Below are 23,548 nucleotides of genomic sequence, written 5' to 3'. Positions count from 1 at the left end.
TTTGTTTCTCTCTCTCTCTCTCTCTCTCTCTCTCGCCATGACCACGGCCCGACTGTGAATTGGACTTGCTGTCAACATGGCATCCTCTCAGAAATTCACCCCGCCGCCTTCGCCGCCTTCGCCGGCGGCCTCGTACTACGACGTCAGTGACGACGAGGAGGGCGAGTACAATACTATCGCCCATGCGAGCTCTGGAAGGGGAGTGAAGCTTTTATTTTCAAAAAGCAAGGTATGCTTTTTTTTTCAAATAGTTTCGATTAGTGAATTTTCTCGAATCGTGAGTGACCCCCCGCTGCTGCCAGGTTTACGTCCACCCGACACCCTCTGCCAAAGACAACATCCCTGGTTTCATCGCTTTGATTCAACAGAAACCAGTCCATCAAACCTCATCATCCAACAAGCAAGATGCATCCTCCTACCTCCTCGCATGGGTGCCTGAGTCGTCTCTCGGCGATGCCTACAGTACCTACGTCAAAGTCGACTTGTCCGAGAACGCCTCCCCGCCCCGACAGACATACCTTGTGCCCGCGCTACCGACCACGACGGCTGCCTCGCGAGATCCGATCGGATTATACGCGTTTGCAATCCCCCTATCCGAGCTCTACTCCTTGCTGGTACGGCCGCCAAGTTTGGGATGGTGGTTCGGCAGCCTGGTGATCAACACCCGGGCGGGGGATAGCTTCCCGGCCCTGTTTTTCCACGATAGCGAATGCGAATCGACTATACTGCAAAAGAAGAGGCGAGCAAAGGAGAATTTTGACCCGTTCGGTGAAGATGGTACTATGTTCTGGGGCGGCGATGAGGTCCTCCGGTGGCTACGGCGGTACGTGGACGTCCAGCGCTCCGCAGCCGATAGGAACATATACCTCATCGACCCGTCGGAAGAGGACCGCTTATCCTTTGGAAGGCCACTGACGGGCGATGGGTCAAAGGGAAAAGACTCGAACAAAGCTGCTGATGCCGCACAGCCTGGCGCGAGCGGACAGCAGGACGCAGGCATGGATCCCTTCGTGAAAGCACTCAAAGAAACGCGTTGGAAGGTGCTCGAGCAGCTCAGCAAAATCACTACATTTACGAGACGCACGGCGAACGAGATTGCGGACAACCCACGGGTTCCGCTGCAGGTCCGTCGCCTGATGAAAAACCCGGAGATCCAGACTCTTCAGGATGAATTCGACAGCGCGAGACTCTATCTGGCTCGATGGGCGATGAGTATCTCCGAACAAGGCGAGCGAGACCGCCAACAGCGGATCTGGACCGCTCGCGACGTCATGGACACGGAAAACAGCGCCGTGGGAGACTTTGAGATCCTCGGACTCGAGACTAGCGCGATGCAGATCCAGGACCGACGAAACACCCTGGAATTGAAGGAGTGGGAGGGGTTTTTTGACCCGTCTACGGGTCGACTGCAACTGACCGTGGAAGAAGTGAAAGAGAGAATCTTCCATGGTGGTTTGGACCCTAATGATGGCGTGAGAAAACAAGCCTGGCTGTTCCTCCTGGGTGTATACCCGTGGGATTCCAGTCGTGACGAGCGCCAGGCGCTCATGAACTCCAAACGCGACGAGTATATCCGTCTAAAAGCCGCATGGTGGGAGAGAATGATTGAAGGAACATCGACCGCAGATGAGTACGAGTGGTGGAAAGAGCAAAAAAATCGAATCGGTAAGCTGTTAGTTCCATCTTTCTCATAGTATCCGCTAAGTCTTTCTTTTTCCTTTTCCAGAAAAGGATGTCCACCGGACAGACCGCACCATCCCACTCTTCGCTGGAGAGGATATCCCCCATCCAGACCCGGATTCTCCGTTTGCAGACACGGGCACGAACGTTCATCTAGAACAAATGAAAGACATGCTTTTGACATACAACGAATACAACCCCGATCTGGGCTACGTTCAAGGCATGAGCGATCTCCTAGCCCCTATATACGCAGTCATGCAGGACGACGCGGTTGCCTTCTGGGCCTTTGTGGGCTTCATGGACCGAATGGTAGACAAAACTATTATTATGGCCACCCGAAGAACATACTTTCTAATGCTTGATAATAGGAACGAAACTTCCTTCGCGACCAGTCCGGCATGCGAGGCCAGCTCTTGACACTCGACCATCTTGTTCAGCTCATGGACCCCCAGCTCTACGTGCACCTCCAATCTGCCGATAGTACCAACTTCTTCTTCTTCTTCCGCATGCTCCTCGTCTGGTACAAGCGGGAATTTGAATGGGTCGATATCCTTCGTCTCTGGGAGACTTTGTGGACAGACTATCTATCCAGTAGCTTCCACCTCTTCGTCGCCCTCGCCATCCTCGAGAAGCACCGGGACGTCATCATGAACCATCTAAAGCACTTTGACGAAGTCCTCAAATATAGTGAGTTGACCCATACTTACCAGTTGTTTCTTTTTTTTTCCCCCTTAAAAAATCCTTTAACAAATTTTTAGTAAATGAACTCTCCAATACCATGGAGTTGATCCCTCTTCTCACACGCGCGGAATCGCTCTTCCGCCGCTTCGAACGCACCGTCCAAGCCGTCGACAAGAAGAAGAATTTCCCTCAGCCCCCCGCCCACCGGCGCAAACAATCCCAGGGCCAACCCTCTACACCTGCACCGGATGGGGCGAGCAGTAAAGGCAAATCCCCTCAACAACAGACGACCCCTGCGGCCGGATCCAGCAGCGGCGTCGATGGCGGTGTTGGTAGTGAGATCGGGTCGAGCGAGAGCCCAAAAGTGATTTCTCCCGAGTTGAGGGAGCTGCTGAGCAAAGACGTGTTTTGGAAGAGTTCGAAGCGGAGGTAGCATGGTAGCAATTTGCCATCTTTGAAATGAGAAGTTATGAGCGACGACGACGAGCAATTGGGTTCTTTTTTCCCTTTTAAGGCACAGTTCTCCTTACTATGACTATGGGTTGGTTTGGTTTCATCCTGGTACAGTATCCCCTTTTAAGACAATATAGTCGAGTAATCAGAAGCTTTTATGGTCTTGAAATGTTCTTATCTAGTGTGGCGTCGTAAACAGCATGGGGACGTCTGAATCATATTGGAATGCTTCGAGTATGGAAAGTCCCCTTTCTGGAAGCAGTGATATTGCTAGTGAAAACGTCGTGGACAGAGTCCAAGTGCTAGCTTTGATCTTGCGGTATTACTCTTTGAGCACTTAAATACCTGGAATACTAGATAGGTAAACAACCTGGGTACTCAGAATTATCCAGTTGAAGAGAGCTAAATACAAAGTCCATCCCATATAGGGCTCGAGCAAAGGGTATCTGCAGGTGCAAATTAAGAAAACACGAAACAAGAATCAATCAAACCAATGTCAACAGGCCCGCTAATAATGCTCCGTATGAGATGATGATGTGTGCTGTGGATCAAATATTCAACAAGATCAAAAATGTAAAAAAAAATGTAACAAGTATTCCCCCAGAAAAATCCGCCAGAAGATAAAAAATGATGTCACTTAAAAAAGTTCCAAATAGTTGTTGCTTTGAGATGCTAGGGTATGAGATAAACAACCCGGTGATGATGATGATGATGATGATGATGATGATGATGACAATGGCTGAAAACAACGCCAGCGCCAATAGACAAGCCAAAGAGGTTAGAATAGATGAATGAATGGGTAGAAGAATAGAAGATAGAGGTCGGGTATGAGCAGCTAAAGCTTCCGGTTAGCGAGTCCGCGCAAGGCGACTCGTTTACTCAAGCCAACGGTGCCCATGTCACTGACACTTCGGGCCTTGGAGATGGTCTTGGGCCCGTTAAGGTCACGGTCGGACACGGTGAGACTGGCATATCGATTCGGTTTGAGGGAGGCATTCTTTCGCGCTTGTCCGAGCACATCTTCCACCCACGCCTCACTCTCGGGCGTCATGGAAACGTTTCGCGAGCGAGGAAGGGGCCCTGCTAATCCAAGGGGAACAGAGGGTCCAGCATGGCTCTCACTCATGAACGAGGTCATGGATTGGTTCGATGACACCGAAAGCCGGCGTCGGGAGGCTGGGAACACAGCGCTGGACATAGGAGAAATGGAGCCGTTCGACGCGTGGTGGTCATGATTGATGTCTCTGAAATCCGACATATCGGAGACATTCGAAGCTCGGCGAGACCTGTGAACTGCAAGCGAAGAAGCGGGTCGGTAACTCATTACAGACAAGGGCCGAGAGGGAGGCGAGCGCCTTGCCGCCGTCGTCGGAGTGAGTGCTGTCCCGGGAGACGAGTAGACCGGGGAATCCTGAGGCGTCAGACCTTGTACTTCGACTTGAGGCGCCTCGGTCGCTTTCTGCCGGCCGTGGTGAATGGCATATTCCCTTAGATACTCGCCCAAGTCGGCCCAACCGCCCCCAACACGAACCATGACCCTCTCGCCATTTACACCAACGGTGCGGATGAAGAGCTTCTGCGGCACAGATTTGCCGCTGCGATGGAGATGATAAAGCTTCACTGAACTATCTTCGGTAGCGAACGCGTGAGAGTGTCTCCGGCGCGAAACTGCGGGCATGAGGGTAATCGAAGGAGTTGGTGTATTACTGCGTGTCGGTGTTCCTTGTATAGACGCCGAGCGGAATCTCTCCCGCCTCGTTGTTGGCAGAGAGGAGACCATGGAGGACCCATCGAGGTCATGAACTGACGGGTCCACCAGTTCAATGTTTGCAGGGATCGTATTGAGAATCGAACTGATCTTCTCATCGAGCTGATCTCTAGGCTTCTTAGCCATCCTCGGTGGCGCAGATAGTTTGAACTCGGGCGTGGATGCTCCGGAATCAGGTCGAGCACCACGTGTCTCTTCTTTCCACAACCCCAATCCTTCCATACTGCGGCGAGTCATCATCCGTTTTCTTACTGTTGGGGGTTCCAAGAGAAGTCTCGGTGACCCGGTACAGGAAGGGACGTCGGCAGAACTATGAATATCTGTGCCGGTGTTTTCAACAACGCTATTTTCTTCGGCGGGCTGATCGGGGCCACTTTGTTGCTGATCTGGAGAATGCAGGGAGACGTTATTCTCGGGGCTAGGTTGTTTGATAGTTGCGGGAGAGCCAATAACGTGCTGCTCAGAATGGGATACACCTATTTCAGCCGACGTAGCTGATTCCCTTGTTGGAGGGTTCGGGTGGCCCGAGTCAAACGCATGTTCATCTGCAAAAGGGAAGTCCACTCTCTCGTTGATGAATCGTTGAAGTGGCAGACTGACGGTGCGGCTGTGTTTAAAGGATGAACGGGGTGACGTTTTCTGATGACTGTTCAGGTGAAGTAAACGGTCTTCCCGCAGTGTATGGTCTGCATTCGGTGGAGTGATGCAATCCATTTGGAAGTGGGGTGGCGTTTCCAGAAGCAACGGAGTCGCGTTGGAGGAGGCGGTCCCCGTTTCGCGAACTTCAGGACTGGAGATGAGTGATGGGTAATCGGAACTAAGCGAATCTGCAGAGCCATCCGAGACATGTCGGCGATGATGGGTCTTCCTGGGTCCCTTTTTGAGATCTAAGTGTCCGAGCCGGCCTCGTGACAGCTTGATTGGACTCTCCAGAGGTTGCCTTGGAACAGATTTGACCTCATCTTCGGCGTGGGAGGGAGGCTCCGGCTCCTTGCTCGTTGTTTCTACACTAGGAATGAATGAAACAGAGACATTCGATTGTTGCTGCTGCTGCTGTACCTGCTCCGGTGAAGAGGGAGGTGGAGATGTTGATGTTGATGAAAAGTTGGTAAGCTTTTCCGAGGCTGCACTGGAAGGCCGATGTTCCGTATGGATGATGACACTATTTGTGGGTGTTGATTCGGGTGTCGCTTTGGTGATCGATCTAGCTGGAGTTGTGGTCTCAATGACGCAGTCCGTACTTTTTTGCTCAACCAAATCAGTGGTAGATTGTAGCTGGTGACTGGAAGAGGGAGGTGGAGGTAAAAGAACCTCGTCTTGGATGACTGGATGCTCTACTGTTGGAGAAGGCAGAGTCGGGGATGTTTCGACAGTTACTTCGATAAGATTCGACTCGATCTTTGAAGGACTCGCAGGTCTGGCCAAAGAGCGAGTAGTAGATTCCAGTTTACTGTCGAGTACTATCTGAGCTTCGGACTCGTCACTGGAGCTGCTTGCTTCGCCATTATTCTTCGAAGACAGAGACTCGGATGTTTCGACCGGATCCTGGGGAGATGTATCATCCTCAACCAGAGGGTGGTCGATTTGAATTGATATCGGAGATTTTGCTTCCGTGTGATCGCCGCTGATGGGTGTCTCCGCTTGGCAGGCCTCCGGATTGACGGTCTCCGGATTGAAGGTCGGGACGTCGAGCCGCTCCACAGGTTCAGTTTCAGGTTCAGTTTCAGGTTCGAGACTTGTAGTGATGGATGCTGGATTTGCTTGTGATTCACACGGCGGTAATAAAACCTCGGTCTCTTGCTCCAGGAGAACACAACTATCATTGTTATCTTTGACAGCATCTGTCGAGACATCTGTTGAGTCTGAATGCTCATTTTCTGAAGAGTACCCTGAGGCAGGCAGCGTGGTGTCTGCCAAAGGTTCTACTGTCTCCACCGCGGTTTCTTTTACATCATCCATGAGCAAAGGCTTCATATCAGCCGTGGTGGGTAACGGAGACATGTCATTATGTGGAATCTCAGATACCTGGGTAGAGGCATCGTCTTCCCGACAGATCGAAGGAATAGTCTCCTCCTTCGAAGGAGTTTTTGTGGCATGCGAAATGTCATCGTTGGCATGGTTCCTACCAGTATCAGACGGCCGAGGGACTTCAGACGGTTCCTCTTCATCGATAGTCTCCATCAACGAGTGAATGGGCTGTCTCTGGTCAATAATTGATTTGCTCGGAGCCGAGCCTCCATTGTTGACTACAGATTCAGGTTCCTGGTCAACGGGCTTGATGACCGGATCCGTTGTCGGCCGTTGTTGGATGTTTTCCTCTTTCTTGGGAGCCTTGAAGCGCTTCCACTCGTTTTCCACAGTCTGGCGTTCAGCTTCGACAACCCAAGTACTGAAATCGGACTCAATGGCTTCTAGATCGTCGATCCATGCCTCCGGTAGGGCGTCTTCACGGCCGTCGAGCGAGTCTAGGATCCTATCCATGCGACGGCCGGTGGCAACCACCATGGCTTCCATTTCGGCCCGCCTAGCGTGGAAGGTGACCCGAGAATAGCAGTCGTCATTTTCTGACGGTGGGTTGGGTGATCTGATGGAGGCAAATGAGGAATCAAGAGCCGCTCTAGCGAATTTCAGGGCGTGTAGAAGGCCTGGGATCTGACGCAGGACAAGAAGGCGGACGTCCCAGGTGGAGAGGAGCCGGTTCAAACGGGATAAGAAAGGCAGGGCGCGGAGAATGGTGGCGGTAATGATGGCGGTAAAGTCGCTCAATTGGACATAGCTGAGTGGGGGAGGGACCGAGATGGTGCTGGTGGAGGAGGAAGGGCGCGAGCGTGCAGGAATGTGGGCATTGAGGACGTGCTCCTTCAACTCCTCCACATTTAAACCGTCCATGCCGTCTCGGATCTCCTCGACCCGTTTTTCGTGTTGCTCCACCACCTCTGCCGGAAGGCTCCCATAATAGTCCCTGTGCACATCTACCGTGGTGGAGGGAGGAGGAGAAGAAGAAGAAGGAGGAGGAGGGACAAACCCTTTCCCTAAATGGGCGTCTGTCCCCTTCGGCCATTGCCATTCCTGAACCTCCTTGTACCACCGGTTCAGCTGCTGGGCGGCTATTGCGGCGCGTATCCCCAGAGCTCGTTCAGCCGCGGAGACCTTGGAGATGCTCTTCCACAGGATATCATGGGCAGTCTTTTCGGTGGTCGGGACAAGGTCGGTCGATGACAGTGCGGCGATGGTTGCTTCCGGCGACAGGCTGCTCAAGAGGGGGTCCGTCGCATGATATGAAGAAGGAGTCAAGGTCTTGTCCGAAGCCTGTGAGTCGGTCCGGGCATGACCAGAGAGCAGTGGCCGCATGGGACTGAGTCGGCCGCTCGCCATCTGTTCTTCTTCCTCTTCAAGCGAGCGTGCGTGCGTGCGGTCGGTCAGTCAGTCAGTCGGTGTCGGTCAGTCGGTCGGTCGGCCGACAGGAACCCTCGCTGCTGGCGTGCAACACAAGTCACACTCTCGCAGACGACCCAATGGCGGGGGCGGCGGGAAAAACAGCAAAATATTTCAGTAGAAACGGAGGTCGGGCTGCAGGGTCAGTGGGCAGACGTGGCTGGCGATGAGGGGGCATGCTGAGACGCGTTCCCACCACGACCGAAACAGGCAGAATTGACGGGCAACGATCGATGTGGCTGGTGATTAGCCCGATAGAACAGATACCAAGATATCAGACAGAGAGAGAGAGCAAGGAAAAGAGCGCGTGGTCTGGACGGGGATGGGCGAGCGGAAAAAAAAAGGTCGTGGGAGGCTGCAGTGAGACGATTGCAGAGGCTGGTGAGCTGATCTAGGAAGGAAAAAGGAACGACAGGTCACACCGTGCAGCAAGCGAGTGGGACACAACCTGCAGGAGGTAAACGAACGAGACAGAGCAGACCGGCTTCTCTCTGTGCTTTGGGGGGTTGGTGGTTGGAAACGAAGGTAGTTCAAGTCTGGTAGGCTGACTGAGAGTGAGGATGGAGGAGAAAACAGCTCCGGGATTGTTTTGACACCTTTTGGCTGGGCCTGGTGGATCTATCGTTCCCACCGAACGAACAGGGCCACTTTCCTCTGGTTTTTCTTATTAATAATGTCGCCAGCCAGCCATCTATTGCTCCTCCGTAGTACGACTACGTACTGCTATTATTATGAGCGCAGGGATTATATTTAGTACTCCGGACCGCCGAAGTGGAGAGAGGGAGGCAAAAAAGGGGCAGCCTGGACAGCACTATCGAATACGCTCGCGACTAGTTGGTGAAGGATCTCCACGTCTGTCGCTATCTCGATCCCGAGAATGAGGTTCGAGGACTGCAAGTCATTGAGGGATTGACTGACCTTGTTTTGTGTTTGTTCAGGAACTGATCGACAGGACGCTGGGTGCTCAATGCTCCTTGCAGCGAACGCGTCCGGGATGTCACCACGCGAACCGCCCAAACGCCGATGGAGTCGAGGGGGGATAGTGGATACTACGGAGTAGATGGTAGATACTACTCCGTAGATAGCGATGGTTGGCGTCACGATGGCGTCTGGTTAACGTACTCCGCATAAAGTGAAGGGAAAACCGCTCCGGACGGGACGACGGTTAGAAAGAGAAGAGGCTCTTACGACCAAATCATTATGACACAGCATGGCAGAACACACTGCAGTGGTCTTCTTCGTCTTGATCATGCTGGCTGAGACCCGACCAAACGTCCTGGGGGTTCGATTTACGTCTACGGGGCACAGGATTACTTGTATTAATTGAATATCAACCGTTGCACAGCTGGAAGGATGGTTCTCAACCGAGCAGAAACCGCAACGGGCACTCCGCTGCGACCACCCCCGGAAGAGAGCCAAAGGAAGCCTCCGTCAGCCATCGCCCAGGATCTCCTGGTGGGCATTCCCGACGAGGTACTCACCGTGATCAGGTCGTTGGAGAAGGATTTCTATATCGAACCCAGTGTCATGAAGCAGATCACCGAGGAGTTCGTCTCAGAGCTGGAGAAAGGTTTGCTTCACACAGTTGAATAGGAAGTATTGAGTGTCAATAATGTTGACTATTTCAGGTCTGACAGTGGAAGGAGGTGATCTTGTCAGTGGCAGCGAAGGGCCCGTGATTGTTTTTAGGATTCATGGCTATCATATAGTTAGTCATATGCTAACCTCTTAATCCTGTGGACAGCCGATGAATATTACTTGGGTCATAGGGTGGCCCACTGGTGAGGAACAGGGCCAGTTTCTAACGCTCGACATCGGAGGCACCAATATGAGGGTATGCGGGGTTCGACTGGCTACACGACAAAACGAGATTGAGGTCACCAGTCAAAAGTCTGCGTTGCCGGAAGAGATCAAAAATAGCACCGCCGAGGAGTTTTGGGACCATGTAGCAGGCTGTGTCCAACAGTACCTCCACAAACACCACAGTGGAGGCCAAACCTCTACCAAGCTACCGCTAGCGGTCACCTTCTCCTATCCTGTCTTCCAGTCCTCGATCCGCAACGGGGTGCTGCAGTACTGGACTAAGGGGTTGAACGTCAGCGGCGTGGAGGGTCAGGACATTGTGAAACAGCTGGAAGAAGCCCTCGAGAGAAAGGTGGTCTATGCTCCTTCAAAATAGAGACATTGATTAAATTCAGAGCTGATCGTTGTTAGAAACTGCCGGTCTATATTATCGCTCTTGCGAACGACACCACCGGCACGCTGATCACCTCCCGCTTCCATGACCCTGGAATTGAAATTGGAAGCATCTTCAGTACTGGCTGCAATGCAGCGTACATGGAAGAGGTCAAGGCGGTGCCCAAACTCAAAGACTCTGGACTCCCCGGTAACTGGCTGGTCGCCATCAATACTGAATACGGTGCTTTTGACAACAAACGTAAAATCCTTCCTCACCCGCTTCGACGAACAACTTGACGCCCGGTCCTTGCGCCCGGGCCAACAGACGTACGAGAAGATGGTCTCAGGACTCTATCTAGGCGAGCTGTTGCGGGTGATCATGCTGGACCTGCACGCATCCGACAAGCTGTTCCGCGGCCAGGATGTGACGCAGCTCCGGCTGTCCAACGCCATCGACACCCGGTTCCTTTCGCGTATGGAGGAAGACATCTGAGAGGAATCGAAAGACATCATCTCCCTGTTCCACGACAGGTTCGACATCGATCTGCAGCCGTACGAGCTCAAGGTTTGTCGGTACCTGGTCGAGCTGGTTGTCGCGCGTGGCGCCCGTCTCTATGCCTGCGGTATAGCCGGCATCTGTAAGAAGAAGGGCATTGAGTCCTGCCATGTCGGCGTCGACGGGTCTGTCTTTCACAACTATCCCCAGTTCCGCCGGCGTGCTGCCCGCGCCCTGCGCGAGATCCTCGACTGGCCACAAGACAGCGAGGACTTGGTCGTGCTGCAGCAGGCAACGTATGGATCAGAAGTCGGCGCCGCGTTAATTGCAGCCTTGACGATGAGAACCAGCCATTCGTAATTCCTAGTATTCTTGCTCAATAAGCTTTTCCCATAGATTCAATCAATAATAAATAAACCATATATTTCTCTGGTGACAATAATAACTAGAGAGGGATGGACATGGTTTCTCTCGTAAACACCTAAACTAAAGTGGAGCGAAATCCTCCCTCCTTGCAGCTTGATCGGATCTCCCTCGCTATCAGTTCCACTCACTCACAGCCACTTCCAGCTCCAACGCGATGAACTCTGCTCGATAAGGCGTGAATCCGTGGCAGTGGGCTGTTTGATTTGGTCCAGACAGAAGAGAGAGGCCAGACAAGATGCGTTTCCGAAGCCAACTGACGAATGTGCTCACTTTCTCCAGTGCGTATAACCAGCAATCAGATCCACCAGTTCAGAGTAGAATCGTGCTAATTAATCCTGTGAATAGAACTCACTGCCTCTCTCGCCTCGCTGGGTAAGATCTGTTGGATGCGTCTGGAGGATTCCACGGTGCGCTTCACTATCATCCCCGACCAGGGCACGCAAGTCTGGGCCCAAGTCCAAGTAGTAAGGGTTCATCTCAAACAATCATCATCTTTCAGAAGCTGAAGCTGATTAACCAGGACACAATCTTCGACGAGACATCGTACATCCTCCAGTCCAACACGGGGGTGATCAACCTCGAAGTCCCCGTGGGTGCGCTGCACCGCGCCCTGCGCTCCGCGCTGGGCGCCACGTCCGCCCAGATCCGGCTGACAAAGAAAGGGAACATCCCACTGCTAGCTCTGACAATCAACACCTCGTCGTGGACGGCGGGGCGGAACGCACTGGGCGTTGCCAACTCCGGAGTGGTCGACGGCGAGCATGATGGCGCTGTCTTGCCTCGATCGGAAGCCCGCGAGCGCGAGACGGTGATCACGCAGGAGATCCCCGTCAAGGTGCTGCACGAGTCCGTTATCGAGGGACTGCACGAGCCACGCTGTCCAGACCCAGACGTGCATATCATCCTGCCGAGCCTGGTGCAGCTGAAGAGCATCTCGGAGCGATTCACCAAGCTGGCCAGCACAAAGGGCTCATCAACCAACGCAAACACTAACATCAACACTACCTCTTCAGATTCGGCCGGTAACACCGTCCCGATCCTAGGCGCCAGCTCGCCGAAACTCGAACTCTCCGCCAACATGCACGGCTCGCTGAGGCTCGCCATTTCCACTGACGAGTTCCGCATCGCAAGCGAGTGGACCGGACTGGTCAACCCGCCGCTCGACCCGGCTCAGCTTTCGTCGCAGACGGAAATCGACCAGCTGCCCAGCGAAAGGCGACGGGCCCTCGGCAACGACGAGGAGGCCGGCTGGGCGCGCGTCCGCATCGACGGACGGGACTGGGGGCGTGTTCTCAGCGTGGGGAGGTTGAGTCCGAAAGTCGTGGCCTGTATTGTCCCCCTCTCCTCCTGTCACGCTCACTTACTAAAAATCCTTCACAGGCTTCATTCATAATACAGCGCTGGTCCTGTATGTCTATCTCCCGTCCAGCTGGAGCAGCGATGAGTCTTGTTTGACGGTACGTTTCCTATGAATGATCCAATATACCAAATTTGAAATGCCTCCTAACCTACTGCTGACAGTATTATATCAATTCCTATGTAATCTAGTAATGTCTGACTTCACTAGTCAACAAACTACTGTTGATGCTGGAGTAATGAGGATATGGTTCACTGGTCAATGTACATGACATGATTCCGAAGTTATTAAAGTTGTGTAAGTTGTGTAAGTCGAAAAGGACTCAAGTATAGTATAAACACAAAACAAGAAGAAGCGAACACGAAACATGTCACAGAGAATACAAAGGAAAAGGAAAGGAAAAAAGAAAACATGCGCTTGATCATCCGGAGATCACCAATCTCATGTTCATCAACACATGACGATTCATACCGCTCTCCATTAGGCAGGCTCCTTCAGCTGATATCAAACCATCAGGCTATCATTTCGCCATGACATCGACATAGCCACGGCCCTTCTTCTTTGCCTTGGAGGCGCCTCCCTTGCGAGGCTGCGGGGCGCCAATCAAGTCATCGATCGACGTGGCATGGCTCAGCGACGAAGCCGGGCGCGGTGGTGCCAGGCCGGACGCACTGCTCGGGGGGGTAGGGAGCATCGTGGCCCCCGTGGACACGGATCGAGCCACGGCGATGTTCGGGGGAGGCGGAGTCCCCAGGCCAGAGAAAGGCGGGGGGACACCTGCTGCTGATGACGGTCGACTGTTCGGGTTGGACCCCGGGGCTGGCGGGGGAGGCCCGTTGAGTGGAGGGGCGCTGCTGGCGCTGGCGGTCCGGCTGGGAGCCCGGGGCGGCGGCGGAGTGGCAGCTGTGGGAGTCGCACTGTTGGGATCCTTCTTGTTCACCCATTTCTTGAGCTCGTTGTCGTAGTAGAACGAACTTTCCTCGCCCAGCTTGGCGCGGATGGGACCACCGCCGATGTTATCTGCCTCCTTCTTCGCGCCGAACCAGCCGCCGAACCAGCTCTTCTTTTGTTGATGCGAAGGTCGTTTAGCTAGATTCATCCAATGTCAGTAAGATCTATCAAAACAGATACGAAATCATTAGAGATGAGATTTTTTTTTTTTGCTTACAGTCTGCTTCGGCGGCCGCCTTAAAGGCGTCGTCTGCCTCTCGATCCTTGCGGGCTTTCTCTGCCTTCTGGATCGATGCGGCACGGGCCGCAAGATCATCCTCGTCATCGTCATCTCCCATGAAGGACTTGTGTTTCGGAGGCCCATCGACGGGCGTTTCATCTTCATCCTCAGCCGAAGGGGCAGCCGGCTCGTATCCGCCGGATGGAGGCTCATATCCATAATTGCTGGTAGGAGGCGTGTAGCCATGTGTCTCTGCGACCGGCGCATTTTCGGCAGGAGCCGGCTGCATCTGGGGTTGATAAGATCCCATGGGCATGGAAGACAACTGCGGTGTAGCGGGTGTGGCAGGGCCGCGGGGGCTCGAATCTTCCTCGACAGGAGCAAGAGGCATGTAGGAGCTCTGCGGAGGCGTCGATTGATAGCCCATGATCGGCTGCGGGGAGCCGTACATCTGTCCAAACTGATACGGGTTGATGGAATCAATGGGTGTAGACGGGTCTTGTGAACCGCGGCGTTGGCCAAACGGAGCTGCTGCGAAGGAAGGCGACCTCTGAGAATCCAGAGATGACCGGCCACGATATTGCTCGGGCGAGGAGTTCGGAGCATATTGATTGCTCGGGTGATACCGTGACGACGCACCCGCGGGGATAGGCTGTGCTCCGGAGCCAGGGTAAGAGCCGTAGAGGTCTGACACGGACGGCGAGCGGCTGACCGTGGGGGTGCCGGTGATTTTGGCAAAGGGTCCCAGGTCAGCGTCCCCTGCTCTACCAGAGCCTGTTGATCCCACATCACTATCTTCACCGGCAACGAAGCTATTGAACTTTGCCCACATGGATCCAGACACCTTCTCCATGTTAGGCTTGGACATCCAAGAGGAGGCGCTGTCACTGGTGGCCTGCTTGAGGCGTGCAGACAGCTCGTCGACTTCAGAAAACAAGTGCTGGTGGTGATAGCCCGATGGCCGCGTCGTCGCTTTGACGCTGGAGGCAATCGCATCACAGTATTGCTGTGCCTCGGATGTACAGCCACGCTCCGCCAGGGAGCGTGCATGCAGCAGCTTGAAGGAGTGAAGATGCGGCATAGAAGCCGTTGGCGAGTTCGCAAGGACCGAGGTGGCGTATTCATACGCTTCCGTCAGAAGGATAGTATCGTCATCGAGCAGACTAGTTGGTGAACGCTGGTGGTCAGCTCCGAGAAGGACGATGTTGGCATGCACATCGTCAGCGCCTCCGAATGTCGAGGAGCGTGAAAAGATGTAGCAAATATGGGCAGCCTCAACGCGCCCGTAAGAAAACAGCAATTGCCCGAGGGCAAGGAGTGCCTGATGATCCTCGGGGCTACGGTTGTTGAGCACTAATCCCAAAGTCTCACGCCAACTTTCTAGACCCTCCAGTGCATTCTGAGCAGGTCCTTGACCATTGGCCATGCTGACCATTTGAAAGCCCGCTCTGGCACTGGGCGGTACCAGCTCGTCGATACTTTCTTCGATGTTTCCGGCAAAGATCTCATACAGGGCCGCGAGAGACTTGGTCTTGCCTTGCAATGTTCTCACTTCCCGCCTGACAAACTCTTGCACGACTTGCTTCCAGACAGCCTTGTCCATCGTTGATGCGATAATCATCGCGTGGCCAAAGAGCCTTTGGTCCACAGCAGCCCAGACAGCCTTTTCCCGATCCCCAGCCACAAGATAGTTACGCAGAGTTTCCAGGGATTGAGCATCAACAGCATCGGGTTGGGAAGGTGTGTTAACTGGTTGGAAAGACGATGCCGTAGAAGTGTACCCATTTCCGTAGGGCGCATCAGACCCCTCGGCTTGCAGATGGGGGAAAATAACGTTGCGGACAGACTTCTGGATATCAACTGTACCATCCAAGCTGCCGTCGTGTTCCACTAGAATTTTGACAACTTTCCAGAGAAGGACCTTCTCATCGTGACGCTTGTAAGCATCATCATCGGATCGCGCAGGATCTGGTGAGCCTTCATTCTCGAAGGCGGTGATTTTGCTGGAGAGCCATGCGAGAAGGTCCTTCTTCTTCGCCTTGGTCTTGAGAGGACCCGGATGCCGCACCAATTCATTGGTAGAGACCACCGATGTGTTAAACTGGCTTACATTCACTATGCCTGGTGACGACTTGATCATCGGTGCAACCTGGCCAGCAGAGTAGCGAGGAATATGTTTAGGGAAGCAGCTCGTGATACCACCAAAGCCAAACTTAAAGATGGGAGCTCCCTTCCATCTTTCAAGGGGGTCAAGCTGAAGCCCATCAGTCGGGGGTATGAAGTCAAGCTGTTGCGAAGAGATGCGATTGTGTGAAGGCGCCGAATAAGGGTTGACTGCTTTGGTGGGTGACCCAGCGGTGTTGGTAGAGGCCGGACGTTGGTGAGGCTCCACCGGAGGGATAGAGAGAGTCTGTGGGCACGAAACATGACGGGGAGACTGAGTCTGGGATCTCCGGGGTGGGCCAAACTGCGAGTCCCCAGCCGAGGGGGTAGCATATGCAGACACCACGGGAAGGGCGGGCGGAGGGCTCGAACCCACAGGAGCAACTCGCTTGGAAAATTCGTTGACATATTCCTGTGGAGCATAAGGGTTTCTCGGTGGAGAGTTCTGCTCTTGCAAAGGGGCGTAGGCATTCGTAGGGATCTGTGGCGCTGCAGGAGCATAGCGGTTGCGTGGCGGACTTTGATCTTGCTGCAAAGGAGCTGGGGGCGCAATGCTCCGGGTTGCAGGCTCAACAGCTGCCGAACCCTCGTGAATCACTGGAATATTTGGAGGCATAATGGAGCTCTGATCGATGCTCTGTCGCAGGTGCGAACGTCTCGGGGGAGAACTGCCTAGGTCCACAGACAAGGCTGGCGGTGCTTCGGCCCGGTCTACAGCCTTCTCATGATAAGCCAACGGACTTGATGTGCGCGGCTGAAAGGGAAGCGAGTTCGTGGGAGAAGCAACACCGACTGGTTGCGAGACGTAACGGTTGCGAGCAGGAGGGGCGGATGAAGGGGGGGGTGCCGGTGAGTATCGCGGTGAAGCGCTGGGCTTGGCTCCAACCTGCAGGCCAGGTGGTTTCGGGGAGTACCTAGAAGCAGCGCTTGGAGGAGCAGGGGCGGCTGGCGCAAGGTGGTTCGCGTAGGGATCCATCCGTTCAGGCTGTTGGAGTTGGGATTGATAAGAAGCCTCACTCGTTGGTGAGAGGACGTGTGAGGGTGGTGGAACACTTGCATAGGCGTTCGTAGTAACAGCGGGAGGAGGGGGAGGAGGAGGAGGCATATGTGACACCGCCGGCGGCACGGAACTATGGTCAGGCGTATAGCGACCAGAAGGAGCCGGTCGGGGTCGCTGCGGTAATGGAAGTTCTTCAAAGAAGTTCTTGGAGACCACCGGAGTCACGACCGGAGGAGCACCACCAGGCAGCATTGACGGGACAGCAGACGGGGGAGGCATTGTTGAAACAGGCGGAAGAGTAGTCATACTACTGCTGCGAGGAGGCGGTGGAGGCATAGTTCCTGGTTGTGCAACCACCGGCTTCTGAGTGACCACCGGCCTTCGCGTGCGGGTCAGGTCTTCGGGCAGATCGTACGGCGACTTGTAACCGCTTTTGGAGTCCACAAAGCTCTCTGTTCTATTCGCGGTTTGCAACGCCGGACGGGGCGCAAAGTATGATCCAACGGGGGCCACGTTCGCCTGAGGAGTTGCCGCGCCGACGAGGGGAATCCCGTTGACGAGGTCTGATGTCGATGGCTGATGAGGGGTGTATCTGGCTGCATCGGTGCGAGGTGGGAAAGTGCTTTGAGGGGTCGCGAAAGGACTGCCCAAGCCCACAGACTGCTGGCTTACAGTGGCTTCAGACGGCTCCTGGACTGCTTGTACGGGTTCTTGTTCATCCGCATCATCTCCCAAGAGAAGGTCATCATCGTCGCTGAGTTCAGCTTGCCAACGGGCTGCAAGATCCTCTTCAGAAGACTGCTTCTTAATGGCACCCACGGTTGCAGTCAAGCCCGTAGTAGAGTCTGTCGGCGGCAAGGGTGCTGACGGACTGTCGACCATCGGAGAGTCCGGTGTCAGATCGAGAGAGCCCATAACTTGGGAAGTGCTCTTGCGGGTGATGTGAAACGACTGTTGAGAGTCTTCGTTGGTCGACTTCTGCACCGAGCTGAAGAAACCATCATCTTCCTCGTCCTCGCCCTCATCAAACATTGTCTGTATTTGGGTCTCGGGATGCGTCGTTAAGGGCGTGGGTATATCGGTCGACTCGTCCAGGAGCGGAACGCCTTCTTCAAATCTCGATTCTGCTTCCGGAGGAACGTAGATAGGCTTCGTCTGCGTCTTGAGCTGATCAAAGAACCCTCCCTCCTCGTCATCATCATCGTTATCGTCACCGTCGTTTGCCCAGAAGGGCGCAGCTTCGTTATTCACGTCACCATTGCTAGTCACAGTGGTATCCTTGCCTTCGTCCTCGTTCATCCAAGCCATGCTATCGTCAAAGGCGCCAGATTGAGCAGTATCATCCGTAGCTGACGGAAACAAGTCTTCCGTGGGTCGTTCAATGGGTACCTGTTCGAACGCATCTTCTTGGGGTACGAGATTGGGAGCACTGGCTGCGGTTTCCAGCGCTGGTTCCTCGTCCACCGGGGTGGATTCCGATTCCACAACAGGATCCGGCGCCTCGACCTGCTGCTCTAAAGTCTCCGAAGCGTCCTTTCCCTCGTTCAATATCTCTGTCGGAGCATCACTCGTCTCATGCTGATCGTCCGGGGTGGTCTCAGCATCCGGGGCGTCCTGAGCACTATTACCGCGTGTGTTTACGTCTTCGAGAGTCGCCTTGTCGCTAGAAACCTCACCAGAGGTCGACGTGACACCCGAATCTGGGATATCCGCAACAGGTTCGGCGATCTGCTCTTGCGTGTCCAAAGCCACCGTGTCCGGATCGGCTTCGTGGGACGGAGACTGTTCGTCGGGTCTGAACGCGGGATTCCACGACGGCGAGGCGGCCAAGGGAGGCATGACGGAGCCCTCCATTTCTGACATGATGTCTCGACAAGCCCCTGGCGAAAGGGGGACGGTCGGAGGAGCAAGAGAGGCCTACCGGACACGTCTCGGTCGATGCGCGGAGATGGCGTAATTGAGGATGGCGACTCCAAGGCGTAGGCGGTTTCAGTTATACATTAAAACGGGTGTACAGGGATAAGCGGGAGGACTGAAGGGAAAAACAGAGAAGATATTAGAGTAAAGAATAAGAAAGAAAAGGAGAAAGAAAGAAAAGCCAGTCTCTCATCACCAGATAAGAAACAAAAAAGAGACTCGCAGGGAGAAAACAGTCTCAGAGCGTCTGTCCTGTTAGGGAGACTCGACGATGGGGCGCGTTTCGTATTACCGTCAAAGATACAGGCTTATGGCTAGAGGATTCCTGGACTTGAGCTGAGCAGCAATTTACTAATGTTTTACTATTGAGACCTAGTATAAGTATATTATAAAATGATAGACTTGCTCTTGGGGGAATTTCCTATAATTCAAGAGTGAAATATAGAAAGGAGGTCTTGTATCTCGAATACGGGGTCAGCATTACGCAGTTTATTACACACGGTGGCTAATATTACCGTCTGTGGCGCAGCTGCCAAAGTGGCTGAAACTCGTACGCTTTCTGTCATGTGATCTGGTATGGCGCATCGCTGCAGGTCATCTTTAGGCTGCTGTTTAGCAAAAGAACAGCAACGCTGTGTTACGGAGCATCTGAAGCATCTGGGCAGATTTGGAGCCTGGTACGTGATCCGTCTGATTTATTCTGAGGCCTGTTGGCTTTGCTGGTCTCTGCTGCGAGTCTGGCTGCGATTAGCAAGCTGTCCCTACCTTAATTTACCTCTGACGATGTTCTTCCGAAGACACGGTGGGCGTTACTGGACATGAGATGACCGTTCGCCCGTCGACCCAGGAGCTTCAACAATACTCCTATGTGATGGTTTTTAGTATCGGTGATTGCTAAGTCTTCCATCGGCGGCCTTTTTTCACACAATGCCTTCCTCCAGCGACTACCTGCATCCGACGGACATAGTCCACACCCCTCTTGATTCAGATGAGGACGAAGACTTGGATTTGGAGGAGCTCGACCCGCAGTCCGTGGCCTCTCACCGACCAGGTCGTTCATCTAGAGATGATATACCTCGAAAGAAGGGATATGGGCCGGGAATTGCGCTGCGGAACCTGCGCGCGGGAGTCGGAAACCGTGTTTGGGGACGAAGTGCCTCTGCAGGGCGCCGCGCCGGATCGCAGGAGGATCTGAATGCTTTACTTGGAGATACCGAAGAGGAGCGCCTGCGAACATCTCAGACAAGCTCGGGTGCTTTCACCGACGACGATGCGCCGTTGTTGCAGGGTCGACGCCGCAGTTCGCCCCGCGTGTCTGAGGAACCGTCGGCAGGGAATAGGAAGGGATCTCGACTCCGTCTACCGGTTTTCAACCCGAGCAGTCTCTTTTCAGGCAGTGGGAGACAATACGACGATGATGACGCATCTAATCGGCCGCCTCGCGAAGTGCTGGTCGGTCAACTACAACAAGCCAGATACCCTCCGAATGTGGTCTCAAACGCCAAATACACGCCTTGGAGCTTCCTCCCCCGGACGCTATATAACGAATTCTCCTTCTTTTTCAACATATATTTTCTTCTGGTCGCGCTTTCGCAGATCATCCCCATCCTTAGAATCGGCTACATGTCCTCGTATATTGCGCCCCTGGCATTCGTGGTTTCGATATCATTGGCCAAGGAGGCCTTGGACGACATCGCCCGCCGGCGGCGAGACAGGGAGGCAAATTCTGAGGAGTTCACCGTCCTCTCCTTTCGTCCAGCTGACATCTCCAACCCAGCTGGCCTTCCGTTCGAAGTGACAAAGAAATCACGGGACTTGAAGGTCGGTGACGTGTTGAAGGTCCGCAAGAACCAACGTCTCCCTGCGGATGTGGTCATTTTGCAGAGCATCTCTGGAGACTCTAGTAGCCACAGTCGACAGAGTTCCACGGGGCAACAGCCAGCGTTGGAATCCGCAAACCTTATTGATCCCACCAACGAAGAGAGTTCATCAGCTCCAGTCGGCGGTGGTTCTGGAGCAGACTTCTCTTCTGCTGGCGACACGTTCATCCGTACCGACCAGCTTGATGGAGAGACGGATTGGAAGTTACGCCTCCCATCGGTTCTCTCACAAAGTCTGTCGACCAAAGACTTTACGCGACTGAAGGTCACGGCCAGTGCCCCGGATAGGAGAGTGAATGAGTTCCTCGGGACTATCCAACTGCAACCAGCCTCTCGAGCTTTCTACGACCCCCATGTCGACAAGTCGTCAAGTCCAGTCTCGCCCATAGCCCCAGAGGCCGAGGACTCGCAGTCCAACTCGGCTCCGCTCTCGATTGATAATACAGCATGGGCCAATACAGTTCTCGCCTCTAACACCACTACATATGCGGTGATCATTTACACCGGCTCCCAAACCAGGGCGGCATTGTCCACCTCGGCGTCTAGGTCCAAAGTCGGCTTATTGGAATACGAAATCAACAACCTTACAAAGATCTTATGCGCCCTGACCCTTGCTCTCTCCATTATATTGGTAGCGCTGGAGGGATTCCAACCCACAAACGACAAGGAGTGGTATGTCGCCATCATGATCTATCTTATTCTATTTTCAACCATCATTCCCATGAGTCTGAGAGTAAATCTGGACATGGCCAAGTCGGTTTACGGGCGATTCATTGAACGGGACAAGGACATACCCGACACGGTGGTGAGAACTAGTACGATCCCAGAAGACTTGGGAAGGATTGAATACCTTCTCTCGGACAAGACGGGTACCCTGACTCAAAACGGTAAGACTTGCTTGCCCTCCTTGTATTTTGTGGAAAGGATAATGCTAAAGATGATAGAAATGGAACTGAAAAAGATCCACGTCGGCACGGTTTCCTATGCTAATGAAGCGATGGACGAGGTGGCGTCGTACGTGCGACAAGGCTTTGCCGGCAACGCCTTGACCACACCGTCGACGGTCTTTGGCACCCAGGCCGGTCTTGGGACGGCCCCTCGGACGCGGAGAGAGATCGGTTCACGAGTCAGGGATATCATCCTCGCTCTTGCATTGTGCCACAACGTTACCCCGACCATCGACGAAAACGAAGACGGCGAGAAGGTGACCAGTTACCAGGCCTCGTCGCCCGACGAGATCGCCATCGTTCGCTACACCGAAGACGTCGGCCTCAAACTCGCTTATCGGGACCGTCAGAAAATCGTGCTCGAATCCACACACTCGAAAAACGTGGTGGTGCGCGTTCACATCCTCGAAGTGTTCCCCTTCACCTCCGATAGCAAGCGTATGGGCATCATCGTACGGTTTGAGCAGGATCCCAGCTCCCCCGCGTCGCCTTCCAAGGATGACAATGAGATCTGGTTCTACCAAAAGGGGGCCGATACGGTGATGTCATCTATCGTCGCGGCCAATGATTGGCTTGACGAAGAGACGGCCAACATGGCTCGCGAAGGCCTGCGGACGCTGGTCATCGGACGCAAACGCCTCTCCGAGCAGCAATACCAAGATTTCTCGCTCAAGTACAAGCAAGCGTCGCTTGCACTGCAGGCCAGAGACGTGGGGATGGCCAAGGTGATCAGCGAACACCTGGAACACGACCTGGAGCTGCTCGGGGTGACAGGGGTGGAAGACCGGCTGCAGAAAGACGTCAAGCCGTCGCTCGAGCTGCTGCGCAACGCCGGGGTGAAGATCTGGATGCTGACGGGCGACAAGGTGGAGACGGCCCGGTGTGTAGCGATCTCGGCCAAGCTGGTGGCGCGCGGGCAGTACATCCACACGGTGGCCAAGGTGAAGGACAAGGCGAGCGCGCAGGAAGCGCTGGACTTCATCCGCAACAAGCCAGACTGCTGCCTGCTGATTGACGGGGAGTCACTGGGCCTGATGCTCAGCCAGTTCCGCACGACCTTCATCTCGCTGGCGGTGGTGTTGCCCGCGGTGGTGGCGTGCCGGTGCTCACCGACGCAGAAAGCCGAAGTCGCCGAGCTGATCCGGCACCACACGAAGAAACGGGTGTGCTGCATCGGCGACGGGGGCAACGACGTGTCGATGATCCAGGCGGCGGACGTGGGGATCGGGATCGTGGGCAAGGAAGGGCGCCAGGCGTCGCTGGCGGCGGACTTTAGCATCACGCAGTTCCACCACCTGACCAAACTGCTGGTATGGCACGGGCGCAACTCGTACAAGCGGTCGGCCAAACTGGCGCAGTTCATCATGCACCGCGGACTGATCATCTCCGCGTGCCAGACGATGTACAGCATCGCAAGCCATTTCGACCCCAAGGGTCTCTTCATCAACTGGCTGATGGTCGGCTATGCGACCGTGTACACCAACGCGCCCGTCTTCTCGCTCGTGCTCGACCGCGACGTCGACGAGCAGCTCGCAAACCTCTACCCGGAGCTGTACAAGGAGCTCAAGGCCGGCCGCAGCCTCAGCTACCGCTCCTTCTTCGGCTGGGTGTTTGTCTCCGTGTACCAGGGCGCCGTGATCCAGGGCCTGTCACAGCTCCTGCTCGACTCCATCACCGGCCCGCGCCTCATCGCCCTCTCCTTCTCCGCCCTCGTCATCAACGAGCTCGTCATGGTCGCCATCGCCATCACTACCTGGCACCCCGTCATGATCCTTTGTCTGCTCGGCACCGCCTTGGGCTACGCCGCCAGCGTCCCCTTCTTGGCCGACTACTTCGATCTGCAGTACGTCATCACCCTCGACTTCCTCTGGCGTCTTGTCGCCGTCTGCGCTGTCAGCCTCGTCCCCGTCTGGCTGGGCAAACTCATCAAGCGGTCGTGGAGTCCTCCCTCTTACAGGAAGGTGAGGGGGTAAATAATACTTTATTCTTTCTTTTT

The 23,548-nt window shown here is 54.4% G+C and overlaps 5 protein-coding genes across 5 annotated transcripts; 3 read left to right on the top strand and 2 right to left on the bottom strand.

Annotated features, from left to right (window-relative positions):
* Positions 1-76: 76 nt before the first annotated feature.
* ASPZODRAFT_73720 (hypothetical protein) lies at positions 77-2,794 on the top strand (the record flags this gene model as incomplete). The annotated part of the gene is made up of 5 exons (XM_022729909.1): positions 77-229; positions 303-1,665; positions 1,727-1,989; positions 2,049-2,367; positions 2,439-2,794. 5 exons carry the CDS (start codon positions 77-79, stop codon positions 2,792-2,794), a joined length of 2,454 nt encoding a protein of 817 aa, XP_022578355.1.
* Positions 2,795-3,649: 855 nt separating this feature from the next.
* On the bottom strand, positions 3,650-7,957 carry ASPZODRAFT_73491 (hypothetical protein; the record flags this gene model as incomplete). Its single annotated transcript, XM_022729894.1, has 2 exons — positions 3,650-6,507; positions 6,709-7,957. 2 exons carry the CDS (start codon positions 7,955-7,957, stop codon positions 3,650-3,652), a joined length of 4,107 nt encoding a protein of 1,368 aa, XP_022578354.1.
* Positions 7,958-9,370: 1,413 nt separating this feature from the next.
* Positions 9,371-12,665, top strand: ASPZODRAFT_154346 (hypothetical protein; the record flags this gene model as incomplete). The annotated part of the gene is made up of 11 exons (XM_022726076.1): positions 9,371-9,587; positions 9,646-9,671; positions 9,762-10,172; positions 10,232-10,454; positions 10,543-10,668; positions 10,690-11,047; positions 11,337-11,395; positions 11,463-11,581; positions 11,638-12,445; positions 12,498-12,574; positions 12,639-12,665. 11 exons carry the CDS (start codon positions 9,371-9,373, stop codon positions 12,663-12,665), a joined length of 2,451 nt encoding a protein of 816 aa, XP_022578353.1.
* Positions 12,666-12,994: 329 nt separating this feature from the next.
* ASPZODRAFT_145778 (hypothetical protein) lies at positions 12,995-18,671 on the bottom strand (the record flags this gene model as incomplete). Its single annotated transcript, XM_022725107.1, has 2 exons — positions 12,995-13,563; positions 13,643-18,671. The coding sequence occupies 2 exons, from the start codon at positions 18,669-18,671 to the stop codon at positions 12,995-12,997; spliced, it is 5,598 nt and encodes a 1,865-aa protein (XP_022578352.1).
* A 981-nt stretch (positions 18,672-19,652) lies between these two features.
* ASPZODRAFT_73331 (hypothetical protein) lies at positions 19,653-23,525 on the top strand (the record flags this gene model as incomplete). The annotated part of the gene is made up of 2 exons (XM_022729882.1): positions 19,653-21,492; positions 21,550-23,525. The coding sequence occupies 2 exons, from the start codon at positions 19,653-19,655 to the stop codon at positions 23,523-23,525; spliced, it is 3,816 nt and encodes a 1,271-aa protein (XP_022578351.1).
* Positions 23,526-23,548: the final 23 nt, after the last annotated feature.

The sequence above is a fragment of the Penicilliopsis zonata genome (genome assembly GCF_001890105.1).
Source record: "Penicilliopsis zonata CBS 506.65 unplaced genomic scaffold ASPZOscaffold_17, whole genome shotgun sequence".
Classification (NCBI taxonomy): Eukaryota; Fungi; Ascomycota; class Eurotiomycetes; order Eurotiales; family Aspergillaceae; genus Penicilliopsis; species Penicilliopsis zonata.
This window is presented reverse-complemented; position numbering and strand designations above follow the sequence as displayed.